This window comes from Callithrix jacchus, chromosome 3 (genome assembly GCF_049354715.1).
Source record: "Callithrix jacchus isolate 240 chromosome 3, calJac240_pri, whole genome shotgun sequence".
NCBI lineage: Eukaryota > Metazoa > Chordata > Mammalia > Primates > Cebidae > Callithrix > Callithrix jacchus.
The window spans coordinates 50,148,351-50,166,285 of NC_133504.1; the positions used below are offsets into that span (position 1 = coordinate 50,148,351).

At 36.0% G+C, this 17,935-nt stretch overlaps 1 protein-coding gene across 8 annotated transcripts in view; it reads left to right on the forward strand.

Moving 5' to 3' along the window:
* The window catches only part of TTC29 (tetratricopeptide repeat domain 29), a 241,384-nt gene that overhangs the window by 125,318 nt on the left and 98,131 nt on the right, over positions 1-17,935 (forward strand). For all 8 annotated transcript variants that reach the window (XR_004740611.3, XR_004740610.3, XR_004740609.3 and 5 more), the window contains one exon: positions 8,344-8,467. Coding sequence is in view for 4 of the 8 variants with exons in the window: in XM_078367843.1 (XP_078223969.1) it covers positions 8,344-8,467 (124 nt within the window). In the remaining 4 variants the exon portion in view is untranslated. The remainder of the gene's footprint in view (positions 1-8,343; positions 8,468-17,935) is intronic.

Below are 17,935 nucleotides of genomic sequence, written 5' to 3' on the forward strand. Positions count from 1 at the left end.
CCTTATCTTTGTAAATTTCACCATAACACGTTTTGACTTTAAAGTAATCTAACTTATCTTTGCAAACATATCACTGTTTACCTGTGAAAATAATGTTTTCCAAACCTTGGGAGGTTATGCAAGGAGATATCCCTAATCCTACGAATACTTATTTAAAATAAACTCCTTTGAAAATACTTTCTGATGCATATAGAAATGCTACTGCTGGGTGCAGGGCCAAGATGGATTGCTAGAAGCTGGGGCTCCCATCCAAAAAAAACCATAATAAGTATGTGAATCCTTCACTGGCAACCAAGGTATCCAGGTTCTGTCATCAAAATTGACTAGAAGACAGGCGTGACCCATAGAGAAAGGGAAAAGCAGTGTGGTGTGGTGGCTTATCTGAAAGCCACATGGGAAAAGGGAACTCCCTCCCACCAGCCAAGGAAGGTGAGCACAGAAATGGACAGCAGATTAAATGGGCAAATTAACAGAAGTAGGCTTCAGAAGATGGGTAATAAAAAACTACGATGAGCTAAAGGAGCATGTTCTAACCCAATGCAAAGAAGCTAAGAGCCTTGATAAAAGGTTAGAGAAATTGCTAACTAGAATAACCAGTTTAGAGAGGAACACAAACAGCCAGATGAAGCTGAAAAATACAGCATGAGAACTTCGTGAAACAGACACAAGTATCAACAGCCCAATTGGCCTAGCAGAAGAAAGAATATCAGCGTTTGAAGGCCACCTTACTGAAATAAGACATGCAGACAAGAACAGAGAAAAAAGAATGAAAAGGAATAAACAAAGCCTCCAAGAACTTTGGAACTGCATAAAAGGACCAAACCTATGATTGATTGGAGTACCAGAGGAGATGAGAATGGAAACAAGCTGGAAAACACATTTCAGGTTATTAACCAGGAGAGTTTTCCCAATCTAGCAAGACAGGCCAACATGCAAATTTAGGAAATACAGAGAACACCACTAAGATACTTCATGAGAAGATCAACCCGAAGACACATAACCATCAGAGTCTCCAAGGCTGAAAAGAAGGAAAAACTGTTAAGGGTAGCCAGAGAGAAAGACCAGGTTAACTACAAAGGGAATCCCATCAGGCTAACAGCAGGCCTCTCAGCAGAAACTCTACAAGTCAGAAGAGATTGGGGGGCAATATTCAACATTCTTAAGGAAAAGAATTTTCAACCTAGAATTTCATATCCAGCCAAACTAAGCTTCATAGTGAGTGAGAAATAAAATTCTTTCCAGACAATCAAATGTTGAGGAATTTTATTACCACCAGGCCTGCCCTGCAAGAGGTCCTGAAAACAGCACTTAATATGGAAAGAAAAAACTGGTACTAGCCACTGAAAAAACACCAAAATATAAAGACCAATGAAGCTATGAAGAAACTGCATTAACTAGTGTGCAAAATAACCTAATAGTATCAAGATGACCAGATCAAATTAACACATAACAATACTAATCTTAAATAAAATGAGCTAAATGCCCCAATTAAGAGACACAGACTGGCAAATTGGATAAGAAGTCAAGACCCATTGGTGTACTGTATTCAGGAGACCCATATTACCTTCAGAGACACACACAGGCTCAAAATAAAGAGGTGGAGAAAAATTTACCAAGCAAAAGGAAAGCAAAAAAAAAAAAAAAAAAAGTAGGGGTTGCAATCCTAGTCTCTGACAAAACAGACTTTAAACCAACAAAGATCAAAAAAGACAAAGAAGGGCATTACATAATGGTAAAGGGAATAATTCAACAAAATTCAACAAGAGGAACTAATTATTCCAAATATATATGCACCCAATACAGGAACACCTAGATTCATTCCAAATATATATGCACCCAATATAGGAACACCTAGATTCATAAAACAAGTTCTTAGAGTCCTACAAAGAGGACTCCCACACAATAACAGTGGGAGACCATAACACCCCACTGTCAATATTAGACAGATCAACAAGACAGAAAATTAACAAGAATATTCAGGACTTGAACTCAGCTCTTGATCAGGTGGACCTAGTAGACGTCTATGGAACTCTCTACCCCAGATCAACAGAAATACATTCTTATCAGTGCCACACAGCACTTATTTTAAAATTGACCACATAATTGGAAGTAAAACACTCCTTAGCAAATGCAAAATAACTGAAATCATAGCAAACAGCTTCTCAGAGCACAGTGCAATCAAATTAGAACTCAGGATTAAGAAACTCACTCTAGTTCAACCATTGTGAGAAACAGTGTGGCAATTCTCAAGGATCTAGAAATAGAAATACCATTTGACCCAGCAATTCCATTACTGGGTATATACACAAAGGATTATAAATCACTCAAGTATAAAGACATATGCAAACATGTTTATTGTGGCACTGTTCACACAATAGCACAGATTTGGAACCAACTCATATGCCCATTAATGATAGATTGGATAAAGAAAATGTGGCATATATACACCAAGGAATACTATGCAGCCATAAAAATGGATATGAGTTCATGTCCTTTGCAGGGACATGGATGAAACTGGAAACCATCACTCTCAGCAAACTAATACAAGAACAGATAACCAAACACCACATGTTTTCACTCATAGGTGGAAGTTGAGCAAGGAGAACACATGGACATAGGGAGGTGAACATAACACACCCAGACCTGTTGGGTGCAGGGGAGGAAAGGGAAGGAAAAGCATTAGTAGAAATACCTAATGTAGATGACAAGTTGATGGGTGCAGCAAACCACCATGGCACTTGTATACCTGTGTAACAAACTGGCATGTTCTGCAAATGTAGCCCAGAACTTAAAGTATTAAAACAAACAAACAAGAAAAGAAAAGAAACTCCCTCAAAATCACACATGGAAATTGAACAACCAGCTCCTGAATGACTACTGGGTAAATAATGAAATTAGGACAGAAATCAAGAAGTTCTTTGAAACCAATGAGAACAAAGAGACAATGTAACAGAAGCTCTAGGACACAGCTAAAGCAGTGTTGAGAGGGAAATATATAGCATTAAAACCCCACATCAAAAAGTTAGACAGGTCTCAAACTGACACCTTAATCAGAATTAAAAGAGCTTGAGAGGCAAGAGCAAACTAAATCAAAAGCTTGCAGAAGACAAGTAACAACTAAGATAAGAGAGGAATTGAGGGAGATAGAGACACGAAAAAAACTAACCAAAAAAATCAATGTATTCAAGAGCTGGTTTTATGAAAAAATTAACAAAATAGATAAACTGCTCTCAAGACAAATAAAGAGGAAGGGAGATAAGAATCAAATAGACACAATAAAAAATGATAAAGGGGATTTCACCACTGACCCCACAGAAATACAAACTACCAACAGAAAATACTGTAGACATCTCTCTGCAAATAAACTAGAAAATCCAGAAGAAATGGATAAATTTTTGGACACATATACCCTCACAAGACTAACCCAGGAAGAAGTTGAATCTCTGAATAAACTGATAACAAGCTCTGAAATAGCGGCAGTAATTAATAGCCTACCAACCAAAAACAGCCCAGGACCAGACAAATTCACAGCTGAATTCTTCCAGATATAGAAAGAGGAACTGGTACTATTCCTTCTAAAACTATTCCAAATAATTGAAGAGGAGGGAATTTTCCTAACTCATTTTATGAAGGCAGCATCATCCTGATACCAAAACCAGGAAGAGATACAACAAATAAAGAAAATTTCAGGCCAGCATCCCTAATAAACATCAACGTGAAAATCCTCAAAAAAGTACAGGCAAACCAAATCCAGTAGCACATTAAAAAACCTATCCAGCATGATCAAGTCAACTTCATCCCTAGATACAAGGTTGTTTCAACATATGCAAATCAATACACCTAACCCATCACCTAAACAGAACCAATGACAAAAACTATATGATTACCCCAAAAGATATAGAAAAGGCCTTTGAAACTCTCAATAAACTAAGAATTGATGGAACATATCTCAAAATAATAAGAGCTGTTTATGATAAACCCACAGCCAATATTATACTGAATGGGCAAAAGCAGGAAGCATACACTTTGAAAACCAATGCAAGACAAGGATGCCCTCTCTCACTACTCCTATTCAACATAGTATTGGAAGTTTTGCAATCAGGCAAGAGAAAGAAATAAAGGGTATTCAAACAGGAAGAGAGAAAGACAAGTTGTCTCTGTGTGCAGACGACATGATTTTATATTTAGAAAACTCCATCATCTCAGCCCAAAAACTTCTTGAACTGATAAGCAACTTCAGCAAAGTCTCAGGATACAAAATCAATGTGCAAAAATCACAAGCATTCCTTTACACCAACAGTAGGCAAGCAGAGAGCCAAATCATGAGTAACTCCCATTCACAATTGCTACAAAGAGAATAAAATACCTAGGAATACAACATACAAGGGATGTGAAGGACCTCTTCAAGGAGCACTACAAGCCACTGCTCAAAGAAATAAGAGAAATGCCAAATAAGAGAGAAAACAAACAAATGGAAAAGCATTCCATCCTCATGGATAGGAAGAATCAATATCATAAAAATGGCTATACTGCTCAAAGTAATTTATAGATTCAATGCTATTCCCATAAAACCACCATTGACATTCTCCACACATTTAGAGAAAAACTATTTTAAATTTTATATGAAATCAAAGAAGACCCTGTATAGCCAAGACAATCTTAAGCAAAAAGAACAAAGCTGAAAGCATCATGCTATCTGACTTCAAACTATACTACAAAGCTACAGAAACCAAAACAGCATGGTACTGGTACCAAAACACACATAGACCAGCAGAGCATAACAGAAACCTGAGAAATAACACCACACATCTACAACCATCTGATCATCAACAAAACTGACAAAAACAAGCAAGGGGGGAAAAATCTCCTATTCATTAAATGGTGCTGGGAAAACTGGCTAGCCCTATGCAGAAAACTGAAACTGGACCCCTTCCTCACACTTTATACAAAAATTAACTCCAGATGGATTAAAGACTTAAATGTAAAACCCAAAACCATAAAAACTCTAAAAGAAAACCTAGGCAATACCACTCAGGATATAGGCACAGGCAAGGACTTCATGACAAAAACGCCAAAAGCAATTGCAACAAAAGCCAAAATTGACAAATGGGATATAATTAAACTAAAGAGCTTCTACACAGCAAAAGAAACAAGCATCAGAGTAAACAGGCAACCTACAGAATGGGAGAAAACTTTTGCAATCTACCCTTCTAACAAAGATCTAATATCCAGAATTTTCAAAGAACTTAAATATATTTACAAGAAATAACCCCATCAAAACGTGGGAAAATGATGTGAACAGACACTTCTTAAGACATTTATGCAGCCAAGAAACATGAAAAAAAGCTCAAAATCATTGATTATCAGAGAAATGCAATTCAAAACCACAATGAGTTACCACCTGATGCCAGTCAGAATGACGATTATTAAAAAGTCAGGAAATAATAGTTCTGGCAAGGCTATGGAGAAATAGGAACACCTTTGCACTATTGGTGGAAGTGTAAATTAGTTCAACCATGAAATATCATTTGACCCAGCAATCCCATTACCCTGATATATACCCAAAGAAATACAAATCATTCTACTATAAAGACACATGCACACATATGTTTATTGCAGTTATTAACTATTAACAATAGCAAAGACATGAAACTAACCCAACTACCCATCAGTAATAGACTGGATAGACTGGTACATATACATTATGGAATACTATGCAACCATAAAAAGGAGTGAGATCATGTCCTTTGTAGGGACATGGATGAAACTGGAAGCCATCATCCTCAGCAAACTAACACAGGAACCGAAAACCAAACACATGTTCTCATTCATAAGTGGGAGATGAACATTAAGAACATATAGATAGAGAGGATAACAACACACACCAGGGCCTGTTGAAGGGTATGGGGCTGAGGAGAGAGAACTTAGAGGATGGGTCAATAGGTGCAGCAAACCACCATGGCACGCATATACCTATGTAATAAACCTGCATGTTCTACACATGTATCCCATTTTTTAAAAAAGAAATAAGAAAAAAAATACTTTCTGAATTTGCAACATTTTTTTAATAAATAGCCCCAGTTGAGAGAGGTGGGTTCAGTCTTTAGAAATAGCCAAAAGAATATGGAGTCACATTTAGAAAACCCAGAAAAAAAGAAAAAAAAAAAACTATGAGTAATCCCATTTGTAGGACAAAATTCATTAAATTACTTATAAATGCTTTACATGAATAACAGTATACTATGAAGGAGTTACCTAAAGAGGAATTTCAAAAATATCACATGCCCCATTATTAACCGACATCTTCAAAGATAACCATTTGGCGGGAAGTGTCTTCCTTTGCATGCTAAGTATGTCTGGGCAATTGGAAAGGTGGGTCTGAAGCACAGGGGAGAAGTCAGGTTTAGAAATATGCATTTGCCTGAAATATGCATATAGGAGTTAGGTCATGACATAATGTATGAAACTGCCCATAATAAGAATTCAAAGGCAGAGAGAAGAGACTGTGGACAGCGTTCTGGAAGAGCCAGCTTAGACGGACAGAGACCTCAATGTCAGTGAGAGATCCAGGAAAAAATGAGAGGTACAGAGGAAGTGAGAGAATAGAGATTCGCTGACCGTGCTAGACACTGAAAAGAGAAGCATTTGGAGAAAGAAAAGGTGGTCCCAACCTGTGTGTGGAAGAACTGGGTGAGAGCGGAGGAGAAAGGAGCATGGAGTAGAGCCAGTAGCCTGTGATGGATAAGCACACCAAGAATTTTTACAGCTCAAAATGCAAAGGTACCACCTGCAGTGCATATTTACAATTTTCCAAATTTATATAACCTCTTTGAGATTACTGTTTCATTAACTAGATTAGGCTTGAAATTTCTTTTGGTTGCCTTTCAAGACCAAATTTACCCCACAAATGCTAGACATGCTCTTAGGAGGATAGGCAAATGAATGTACTCCAGGTTTCAAAGCACTGCATACAAGTCATAGTGCCTGTCACAGTTCACCCCGCGTATGAATTTACGAACTTATTTATCCAATTGACAGTGCAACTCTTCAAGCACCGGAACCCTTTTCTTCAGCAACTAGCAAATTTTAGGACCTTTGCTAGGGTCCCAAAGTTTCTTGATGTAACTAAAATAATCAAGGGCCAGGAGTTTATAGTCAGACTCCAAACATCTATATGCATCTCACAGTTTACCTGGATACTTAGCTTTCATATGTGCAGTATATGTGTCTCCCTTCTCAAATTTTCAACCTTCCCTCCTTCAAAAATATATTAATGCTTACTATATGCCAAATGCTCTGCTCGAAATTATATGTCTTCCTGAACATTTTGTCAGAATGTTTAACACTTGTTTATGTGACTTTAGTGACACCTGAGCTTTCACTACCAAGGGAAGCATGCAACAGTAAGCTAGCATTTACCTTTTATAAGTTTTTGAAAGTTTTTTTTTTTGGAAAATAACAGCTTTAGTGAGGCATAGTTTATACGTTATACAATTATGACTTTAACAATTGTAGACTTCAAAAGTCTACAATTTAAGAGTGCTCACTTTAGAAGTTTAAAGTCTATAATTCAGTAGTTTTTGATATATTCACAGGGTTAAGCAACCATGGCCACTCTCTAATTTCAATCACCCTCAAAGGAAACCTTATACCCATTATTAGTCATTTCTCAATCTTTCCCTTTCCTTAGCCTCTAGCCACCACTAGCTTGCTTTCCATCTCATGATTTGCCTATTCTGGACATGTCATGTAAGTGGACTCATACAATGTGTAATCTTTTGTTGTCTGGCTTCTTTCACTTGGCAGATTTTCAAGTTTCATTCATGTTGCAACATATATCACTATCTCATTCTTTTTTAAGAGTGAATAATATTTCATTGTAGGTATATACCACATTTTGTTTACCCATTCATCCGTTGATATAAATTTCAGTTGTTTTCATGCCTTCGGTATTATGAATAATGCTGCTATGAACTTTTATGTATATGACTGTTTGTATGGACATGTTTTTCCTTCAACTTGGGTATATATTTTGGAGTAAAATTTCTGGGTCATATAGTAACTTTATGTTAAAGTTTTTGAGGAACTGCCAAGTTGTTTTCCAAAGAAGATGTACCATTTAACATTTCCATTAGCAATGCATGAGGATTTAAAAGTTTCAGTTTTAACTCAATGTATGCTCCAACAAAAACAAGCCATACATTTATTAATTTGGTATTTACACATTAAATCTCATTATCCTGATAACTATTTGCATTTTCTACAGCACAAGACACGAGATACTTTCTCTTTACTGTGACATTGAGATGATACTCCATTGAATTCCTATTTCATTTATTCTAGCCAAGGAGAGATGACAGAAGCAATTAAATACTTGGAAAAAGTAGTGAAAATTGCAAGAAACAATTTTCAAAGCCTAGATTTTGTGAGAGCAAGTACAATGCTTGGGGACATCTACAATCAAAAAGTGAGTCTATGCGTTTCTTGTTTATAGGGAAATTTACAATGTTTAGGGAGAAATTTGCAGTTTTAAAAGTCTCATGTCATCCTTGTCTTCCCACAATGTATTACGCAGAATGGCCAGGAATTGCAGGATTTAGTTAATGCTCTAGGGAAGGACTGGGAGGAGAAATGCCTCCTCCTCCTCCTTCTCTTCTTCCAATACCTTAGGGCCATATGGGGACAGTACTTATGAGGTGCTCACCCTGATTCATACATTCATATTCAGTGAGGATTCTAAGTGACATTGGATTTGAGGAGCAATTAAAATATTTAATTCAAAGGAAATTGATTGTAACTGTTGGCTATTATCTGCTTTCACTGACATTCATTTCTCTCACTCCAAATTCTTTATTAATCCAGCTGTGGCATCCCTGCTAGCTTCCTTAGAAAAAGAAGTGACAATTCTAAAAATAATTTTGCAGACAATTTAGAGTGAAATTTGAGCAACAGGTTGATTACCTGAGAGAAAACAGAAAGAAGGAAAAAAAAGTCCAAAATAAAATTATCGAGTTCAAGAAGCTGTATCATATACTGGTCACAGTGGACTTTGGTCATATTTTTTCTGATTTTTATTGCATATTCTCCTTTAGAAATGATGTGAAAGAGTTTTGTTTCTCTAATTATTATTGCTGTTTCGATCATGAATAAGATATGTCATTTTTTAGGGTAATTATGTTTACATATTTTCTGTTAATCCACTTTCTGTATGTGTATTATAGACTTTCTGTTAATCGCTTTGATAGGCTGAGTATGTAGTGAATAAAATCACTAATTCCGAAACCGAACTGCTTGGGTTAAAAACCCAGCTCTTTCACTTATAAGTTCTGTGACCTGGGGCTAGTTACTTAAATTTCTAGGTGTCTCAATTTTCTCAGCCCATAAAGTTGTTGTGAGTATTAAATTAATAGATGACAATCACTTAGAATAGTGCTTGACAGCAGAAGTATCATCTTTGTACACTTCTGTTGTCCTGCACCCTGAGTGGCATCAAACAATTCCCCTTTGCCAGACCCTCAGATGATTCTGGGTGGCAATGGCACTCAAACCCGTTCTCCTAACCAGTGCAGTATTCTGTCGTTCACCATAAAATTAACTTTATTTCAGGAGGATTTCGCATTTTTTAAGGAAATCAAATTTGAAATTAATTGAATGAGTGAAACTAATATTTTAATCCCTGATGTGGGGAAAGTCTCTCATTTTCTTTCTCTCTTTCATCCCCTCTCTTCTGGACTCATTTGCCTTCTCTGTCTCCTATTACTTGATATCCGAAAAGCCCCCTTTTCTTCTCACCCTCCTTCTCCCCACCTTCCTTTCTCACCTTGCTCCCTTCTCTCCTGCACCCTTTCTTCTCCTGTCTCCTCTTTGCTCTCTGACCCCCAGGTCGTCCTCTGCCTCTCTCCCATCTCCATCACTTTGTTTCCCCTCTTTTTTGAGGCCTCCCCTGTCTGTTGCCCTAGTTGTGCTCAGGTTTTGCCTGTCGTGTGCTTCCTCTGCTACCCTCTGGCTCCCCACCCATTTCTTTGCCTTTATTGACTCCTCTCTCTTTGATTTTGTATTTGCTTTTGTTTGCTTTTCAGGATACAGTGGTGAAAAAAAGACAAGACCTAAACCTTTGTGAGGCTCACAGTCTAAATGAGAGTGCTTCTCCTATAGCATAGGAGAAAAGACATAGTCTATGAATATATGCAATATGATACAGTGTATGAATCAACTTGTATATTTAAAGACACATATATTTGAAGATAGTGCAAATACCCAGAATCCTCCAAATTTTACATTAGAGAAGGGATAAACTGATAAACTTTAACTTCTGGCAGTTGACATGGCTTTTGGATATTAATTTCTTGTATCTTACCTTCAGATATTAAATTCTTCTCCAAGAATCAAACATCAGATAATCAAATACACACTGGTGAAATATAAATTTTTGGTGAAAACATTAAGAAAATGCAAGTATAAAAATATTGCCCCTCAAAAAAAGTTTGTTTTCCTTATGCTTTCTGTTATTAGGAAAATATAGGTTAGCAACGTTCATGTTATACAGAAGGTCTGGGTTTGGGTATTGTTGGAGGTAGGGTAAAATGTTGTTGGCACAATCTCTGCTCACTGCAACCTCTACCTTCCCAGTTGAGACGATTCTCCTGCCTCAGCCTCACGAGTAGCTGGGACTACAGTCACGTGCCACCATACCCAGCTAATTTTTTTGTATTTTAATAGAGACTGGATTTCACCATGTTGGCCAGGATGGTCTCGATCTCTTGACCCTCAATCCTCCCATCTCAGCCTCCCAAAGTGCTAGGATTACAGGTGTGAGCCACCACACCCGCCCTGAAGAACTTTCCTTTTAAAAGCTCAGATCTCTCCCTTCAATTCCAAATTCACACCCAACCACCTACTTGACATCTTCACTTAGATTGCTTCAACTATAATGTACTAAAAACTGAACTTATCGTTCTTTTCTCTAAATTTTATTCTTCTAACAACATAAATCTCAACCACATTAGAATATTATTTAGTCATTTTCCAGACAATCTTCTGTTTTTACTCTACGAGCTCCTTTTATCTTCCTCATCCAGGCCATGGCGTTTAAATACTATCCACATGCCAATGATTTCCAGATTTGTATCTCCACTCCTGATCTCTCCTCGGACCCCAAACTTGTAAAGGCAATTGCTTCCTTAGCACCTCCACCTGGATTTCTAAGACATCCAAATGGAACCTGCTCCTCTCTAGTCTTCCCCATCTTAGTAAATTATCCATCCATCCAGTCACTTAAGCCAAAAATCTGGAAATCCTTCGGTTCTTTCAAGTCTTCTCTCCCCCAGCTCCCTATTCAATCCAAAAGCAAACTCTGACCTTTATGCTACCAAAATATATCTCAAATCCACCCACTTCCCTCTGTACAACTGTCACATCAGTTGTATGTGACAGTTGGCCTTGGCCTCCCAGAGTGCTGGATTACAGGTGTGAGCCACCATACCTGGCCTCTATTTTGTTTTTGTATAATATTTTAAGATTCTGAAAACTTGTCCTGAATCTTTAAAAGCAAACTCAATATTTTCTGGCTTCATATTACTCATGAAATGTAATTGTATTCTTAACAATTTTCAAGCAAAAAATACTATTATAAAACTAAAGTTGTAATAATTGGAAAAATATTGGCATTACCTTGTCCATAATTATTATAATAGTTATAATTAGAATAACACATCTTAAAAATATCCTGTATTTTAGTTAGTTACCTTTTACTATGTAATCATGGAAAATGGACCATTCATCCTACCCTCTGGGTCTTTTGATGGTCTGTTAATTGAAAATATATAATTAGTGTAAAGTGGCCAAATGAGAATGTTTTAGAGGAAATAACTAAGTTTATAAGATTTCTCATTCCTTAATAAAATCATAGAATAATGACACAGCTAAAATAATGCTGTTTCCAACACTAAAATTATAGGGAAAATGGGTAGGAAATGATTTATCCTTACTACTGAGAAAAATGCTCATTTATTTGGAGCTTGCTCATTGAATAGAGTGACATTTTAGACACTAAAAATCAGATAATTCATAAAAATTCTATGTTATAATGTCATAATTCAAGCCTTATTTCAAGGTTTATGATGTCATCAAGATCTTGTTCTGGAATCGTCTAAATGCTTATCGGGGATATTAGTAACATTAAATGAAGTTGTTCTCTTCTCATAGGATTAATTTAGGAAGCATATATTCTCAAACTCATATTTAAGATTGCCAAGACTAATTACTAGAATCTTCTGGATTTTATAATAGAATAGGGATTATCTGATAACAGAAATAATCAGTAGAAAGTTGTACTTAATCTGTGGAGAATAGATTTAGACAGTAAGCTCTTTAAGAATTAAACATTCGAAAACACAATATACATTAGAGAAATCTCATTCTAAAATGGTATGTATAGAAATGCTTGCAGCTTAAAAGAATTAATGTTGTATTTCTTTAGTAGTATTTTAAACTAGAGAAATTAGAAAAACTGGTAGGTTTATATCTATTTAATGGCAGTTGTGTGTGTATCTAAAGATGGAATACTAAGTACAGTTTGAGGGAAGAATAATTAACTAATTATAAAGCTCCTATTTCAAGGGCAAAAAGGCACTTAAATAAGATCTAATCAAAATTTTAGTAATATTAATACTTCCACTTAATAGTAAGCTCAAAAACTTGAGTGGAAACTCCATTTACTGCTACCTCTCCATGGCTTGGCATTTGGCCTATCTCAGAGTGGTTGCCAAACGAAAGAAAGAATGAATGAATGAGTTAATTATAGCTTAATAACGTATAAAAATAACTTTGGAAATTCATATATATGTCCACTTATTTGTGGTCTCTAATATTTCTAATTAAGACTTTTACCTAAAACAATAAATAATTGAAATCTCAGAAATATAGTTAGAATAACAATTAGATATTTATACTTTTGTTTCTAAAAAATGGTAATGTTTGGCCTACTCTTATGTATTCATATATTTTGTCCTATGTCTTTGATATCTACCAGGACAATCTATAATTTTAATGACTTTTATTTTCATCATCTTCAATATTTGTATTATTTCTCAATTATAGTTTATTTCATTGGCATACAAATATCTTTGATATAGTTTTATGTTTTCCTAATTAACTTTTTCTTGTATAAATTTTATGTTTGATTCTTTGAAGAAAGAAAGAATGGTTCACCTCAACAAACAAAAGTTATTTTTGATGTAATATAGAGGGACTCTGTTTAAATTAACATAGTTGGTTGGAATGAATCATTTGAATAAACGGTTCACCTAAACTGTCCTTGGGGGAATATAACATAGTGTTATATGTGCTGTTCCTATATGTAACAAAATTGTCACATAAGTCCTATTTCTCCCTCTCCTCACCTTGCCAGCAATTTCTTTATTCAATCAGTTTGACTAATGTTGGAGCCTCATTATACAGAGGTGTGCAGAGTTGAGGATGTGTTTTACCTGTACTGCTGTAATGTATAAAGCTGTTTCTGTGCTCTTTTTATGTCCATTTCCTTCATAAAATACTAGAAACTGACTTAAAGACTCATACAGTGAAACATTCTCTCTTAATAAGGGTTTCTGTTCAAAAGAATGCACATGCATGTCTTTATTTGTGTGTTTGGTGGGGTTAGGAGGAGAGAGAAGAGTGGAGGGGAGGAGATGGTGGAACCCAAAGGGTTATAAGTCAGTGAAGAAAGGAAATTTTGTACCCTAGAGACTTTGAAAATATAGATCAGTTCTAGATAATATCCTCCTCTAAGAAAGTGATTTTCATGAGAAATTTTAGAAGATTTGGGGGTGGCAGAATATACTCTTTTCTCTGAGGCTCAATGTCATTCATTATCTGTAAAATAAGAATAATATTTTTCTCATAGTGTGAAAGTTAATGACATAATATTATGTCAGAATTTAGAATGACAAAATTTAGCATTGGCACGGATGCTTCATAAGAGCTAGGTAAACAGTATTTATTTGTGGACTATAGCTTTTAGTAGAGGTGACAATGACAAACAAAAAAACAACAACAATAAAACCTGAATTTTTGCAGCTCAAGCTGTTGCAAATGACTTATTGAAGAGATATTTACATGCTCATTTGATTGGTGCTAGTGACATCAAGATCACATTTTTCAGAAATCTTGAATACTTCAACATTCTCGGTTAAGAAGAATGGCATGTGCGTATGGGAAAATAAGAGCCATAAAAGAATTAGAGGATAGATACATTTATTTCCACCAGCCATTAACTAAATGAGTTGGCTGAAATGACCTTTTGCTGTGACTGAAAACAAAACACAGTAATTCCAGCACTTTGGGAGGTCAAAGTGAGTGGATTACTTGAGGTCAGGAGTTCAAGACCAGTCCAGACAACATGGTGAAACCCCACTGCTACCAAAAATAAAAAAAATTAATCCCAGCTACCTGGGAGCCTGAGGCAGGAGAATAGCTTGAACCTGGGAGGTCAAGGTTGCAGTGAACTAAGGTCATGCCACTGCACTCCAGCCTTGGTGACAGAGTGAGACTCTACCTCCAAAAAAAAAAACAAACAAACAAATATTTTTAAAATACTTAATTAGCTAAATCCAACTTTATGAATAGTAAAATTCTATCCAAATCAATGTGAATTGGTTCACTCATTTCCAAACTTCCTTTTACTACCATGTATTAGATCAAAACAAATGAAACTGCCAGTATTTGACAACTTTTTATTGATAAGAACTTAGATCTTTTTTTAAATTATACTTTAAGTTCTGGGATACATGTACAAAACGTCCAGGTTTGTTACATAGGTATACACCTGCCATGGTGGTTTGCTGCATCCATCAATCTGTCATCTACATTAGGTATTTTTCTTAATGCTATCCCTCTCCGAGTCCTCAATTTCCCTACAGGCCTGGTGTGTGATGTTCCCCTCCCTGTGTCCATGTGTTCTCATTGTTCAGCTCCCACTCATGAGTGAGAACATGTGGTGTTTGGTTTTCTGTTCCTGTGTTAGTTTGCTGAGAATGATGGTTTCCAGCTTCATCCACATGCATAGTGTTCCATGGTGTCTATGTGCTACATTTTCTTTATCCAGTCTATCATTGACGGGCATTTGGGTCGGTTCCAAGACTTAGATACTGTGAAGAGTGCTGCAATAAACATACATATGCATGTGTCATTATATTAGAATGATTTCTAATCCTTTAGGTATATATCCAGTAATGGGATTGCTGGGTCAAATAGTATTTCTAGTTTTGGATTCTTGAGGAATCTCCACACTGTCTTCCACAATGGTTGAACTAATTTACACTCCCACCAACAGTGTAAAAGCATTCCTATTTCTCCACATCCTCTCCAGCATCTGTTGTTTCCAGACTTTAATGATCATCATTTTAACTGAGTGAGATGGTATCTCATTGTGGTTTTAACTTGCATTTATCTAATGACCATGATGATGAGCTTTTTTCATATGATTATTGGCAACAAATATGTCTTCTTTTGAGAAGTGTCTGTTCATAGCCTTCGGTCACATTTTGATGTTTTTTTTTCTTGTAAATTTGTTTAAATTCCTTGCAGATTCTGGATATTAGCCTTTTCTCAGATGGATGGATTGCAAAAATTTTCTCCCATTCTGTAGGTTGTCTGTTCACTCTGATGATAGTTCTTTTGTGCAGAAGCTTTTTAGTTTAATCAGATCCCATTTGTCAATTTTGGCTTTTGTTGCCATTGCTTTTGGTGTTTTAGTCATGAAGTCTTTGCCCATGCCTATGTCCTGAATGGTATTGCCTAGGTTTTCTTCTAGGGTTTTTATGGTTTTAGGTCTTATGTTTAAGTATTTAGTGCATTTTGACTTTATTTTTGTTTAAGGTGTAAGGAAAGGGTCCAGTTTTGGTTTTCTGCCTATGGCTAGCCAGTTTTCTCAACACCATTTATTAAAAAGGCAATCCTTTCCCCATTGCTTGTTTCTGTCAGGTTTGTCAAAGATCAGATCACTGTAGTTGTACTGCATTCTTTCTGAGGCCTCTGTTCTGTTCCATAGGTCTATACCTCTGTTTTGGTACCAGTGCCATGCTGTTTTGGTTACTGTAGCCTTGTAGTATAGTTTGAAGTCAGGTAGTGTGATGCCTCCAGCTTTGTTCTTTTTGCTTAGGATTCTCTTGGCTATGTGGGTTCTTTTTGGTTCTACATGAAATTTAAAGTAGTTTTTTTCTAATTCTGTGAAGAAAGTCAATGGCAGCTTGATGGGGATAATTTATAGATAGCATTGAATCTATAAATTACTTTGGGCAGTATGGTCATTTTCATTATATTGATCTTTCCTATCCAGGAGCATGGAATGTTTTTTCATTTGTTTGTGTCCTTTCCTATTTCCTTGAGCAGTGGTTTATAGTTCTCCTTGAAGAGGTCCTTCACATCCCTTGTAGGTTGTATACCTAGGGATTTTATTCTCTTTTTAGCAATTGTAATGGGAGTTCACTCATTAATTGGCTCTCTGTTTATTATTGGCATATAGGAATGCTTGTGATTTTTGCACACTGATTTTGTATCGTGAGACATTGCTGAAGTTGCTTATCAGCTTAAGCAGATTTTGGGTTAAGACAATGGAGTTTTCTAAATATAAAATCATGTCATCTGCAAACAGAGACAATGTGACTTCCTCTCTTCCTATTTAAATACCCATCATTTCTTTCTCTTGCCTGATTGCTTTGGTCAGAACTTCCAAAATTATGTTAAATAGGAGTGGTGAGAGAGGGCATCCTTGTCTTGTGGTAGTTTTCAAAGGGAATGCTTCCAGATTTTGCCCATTCAGTATGATATTGGCTATGGGTTTGTCAGAAATAGCTCTTATTATTCTGAGACATGTTCCATCAATACCTAGTGTATTGAGAGTTTTTAGCATGAAGGTGTGTTGAATTTTATCAAATGCCTTTTCTGCATGTTGAGATAATCATGTGGTTTTTGTCATTGGTTCTGTTTATGTGATGGATTACATTTACTGATTTGCATATGTTGAACCAGCCTTGCATCCCAGAAATTGAGCCAACTTGATCATGGTAAATAAGCGTTTTGTTGTGCTGCTACATTCAGTTTGCCAATATTTTATTGAGGATTTTCTCATCAATGTTCATCAAGGATATTGACCTGAAATTTTCTTTTTTTGATGTGTCTCTTCCCTGTTTTGGTATCAGGATAATGCTGGCCTTATAAAGTGAGTTAAGGAGGAGTTCCTCTTTTTCTATTATCTGGAATAGTTTCAGAAGAAATAATACTAGTTTCTCTTTGTACCTCTGGTAGAATTTGGCTGTTAATCTGCCTGGTCCTAGGCTTTTTTTGGTTGGTAGACTATTAATTACTGCCTCAATTTCAGAAGTTGTTATTAGTCTATTTAGGGATTTGGCTTCTTCCTGGTTTAGTCTTGGGAGGATATATTTGTCCAGGAATTTATCCATTTATTCTAGATTTTTCAATTTATTTGCATAGAGGTGTTTATAATATTTGCTGATGGTAGTTTGTATTTCTGTGGGATCAGTGATGATATCCCCTTTATCATTTCTTATTGTGTCTATTTTATTCTTTTCTCTTTTCTTCTTTATCAGTCTGGCTAGCAGTCTATTTTTTTCATCTTTTCTAAAAACTAGCTCCAGGATTCACTGATTTTTTTGAAGATTATTTTTGTGTTTTTATTTCCTTTAGTTCTGCTCTAGTCTTAGTTATTTCTCATCTTCTGCTAGCTTTTGAATTTGTTTGCTTTTACTTCTCTAGTTCTTTTAATTGTGATGTTAAAGTACCAATTTTAGATCTTTCCCACTTTCTCCTGTGGCATGTAGTACTATAAATTTCCCTCTAAACACTGTTGTAGCTGTGTCCCAGACATTCTGGTATGTTGTGTCTTTGTTCTCATTGGTTTCAAAGAACTTCTTTATTT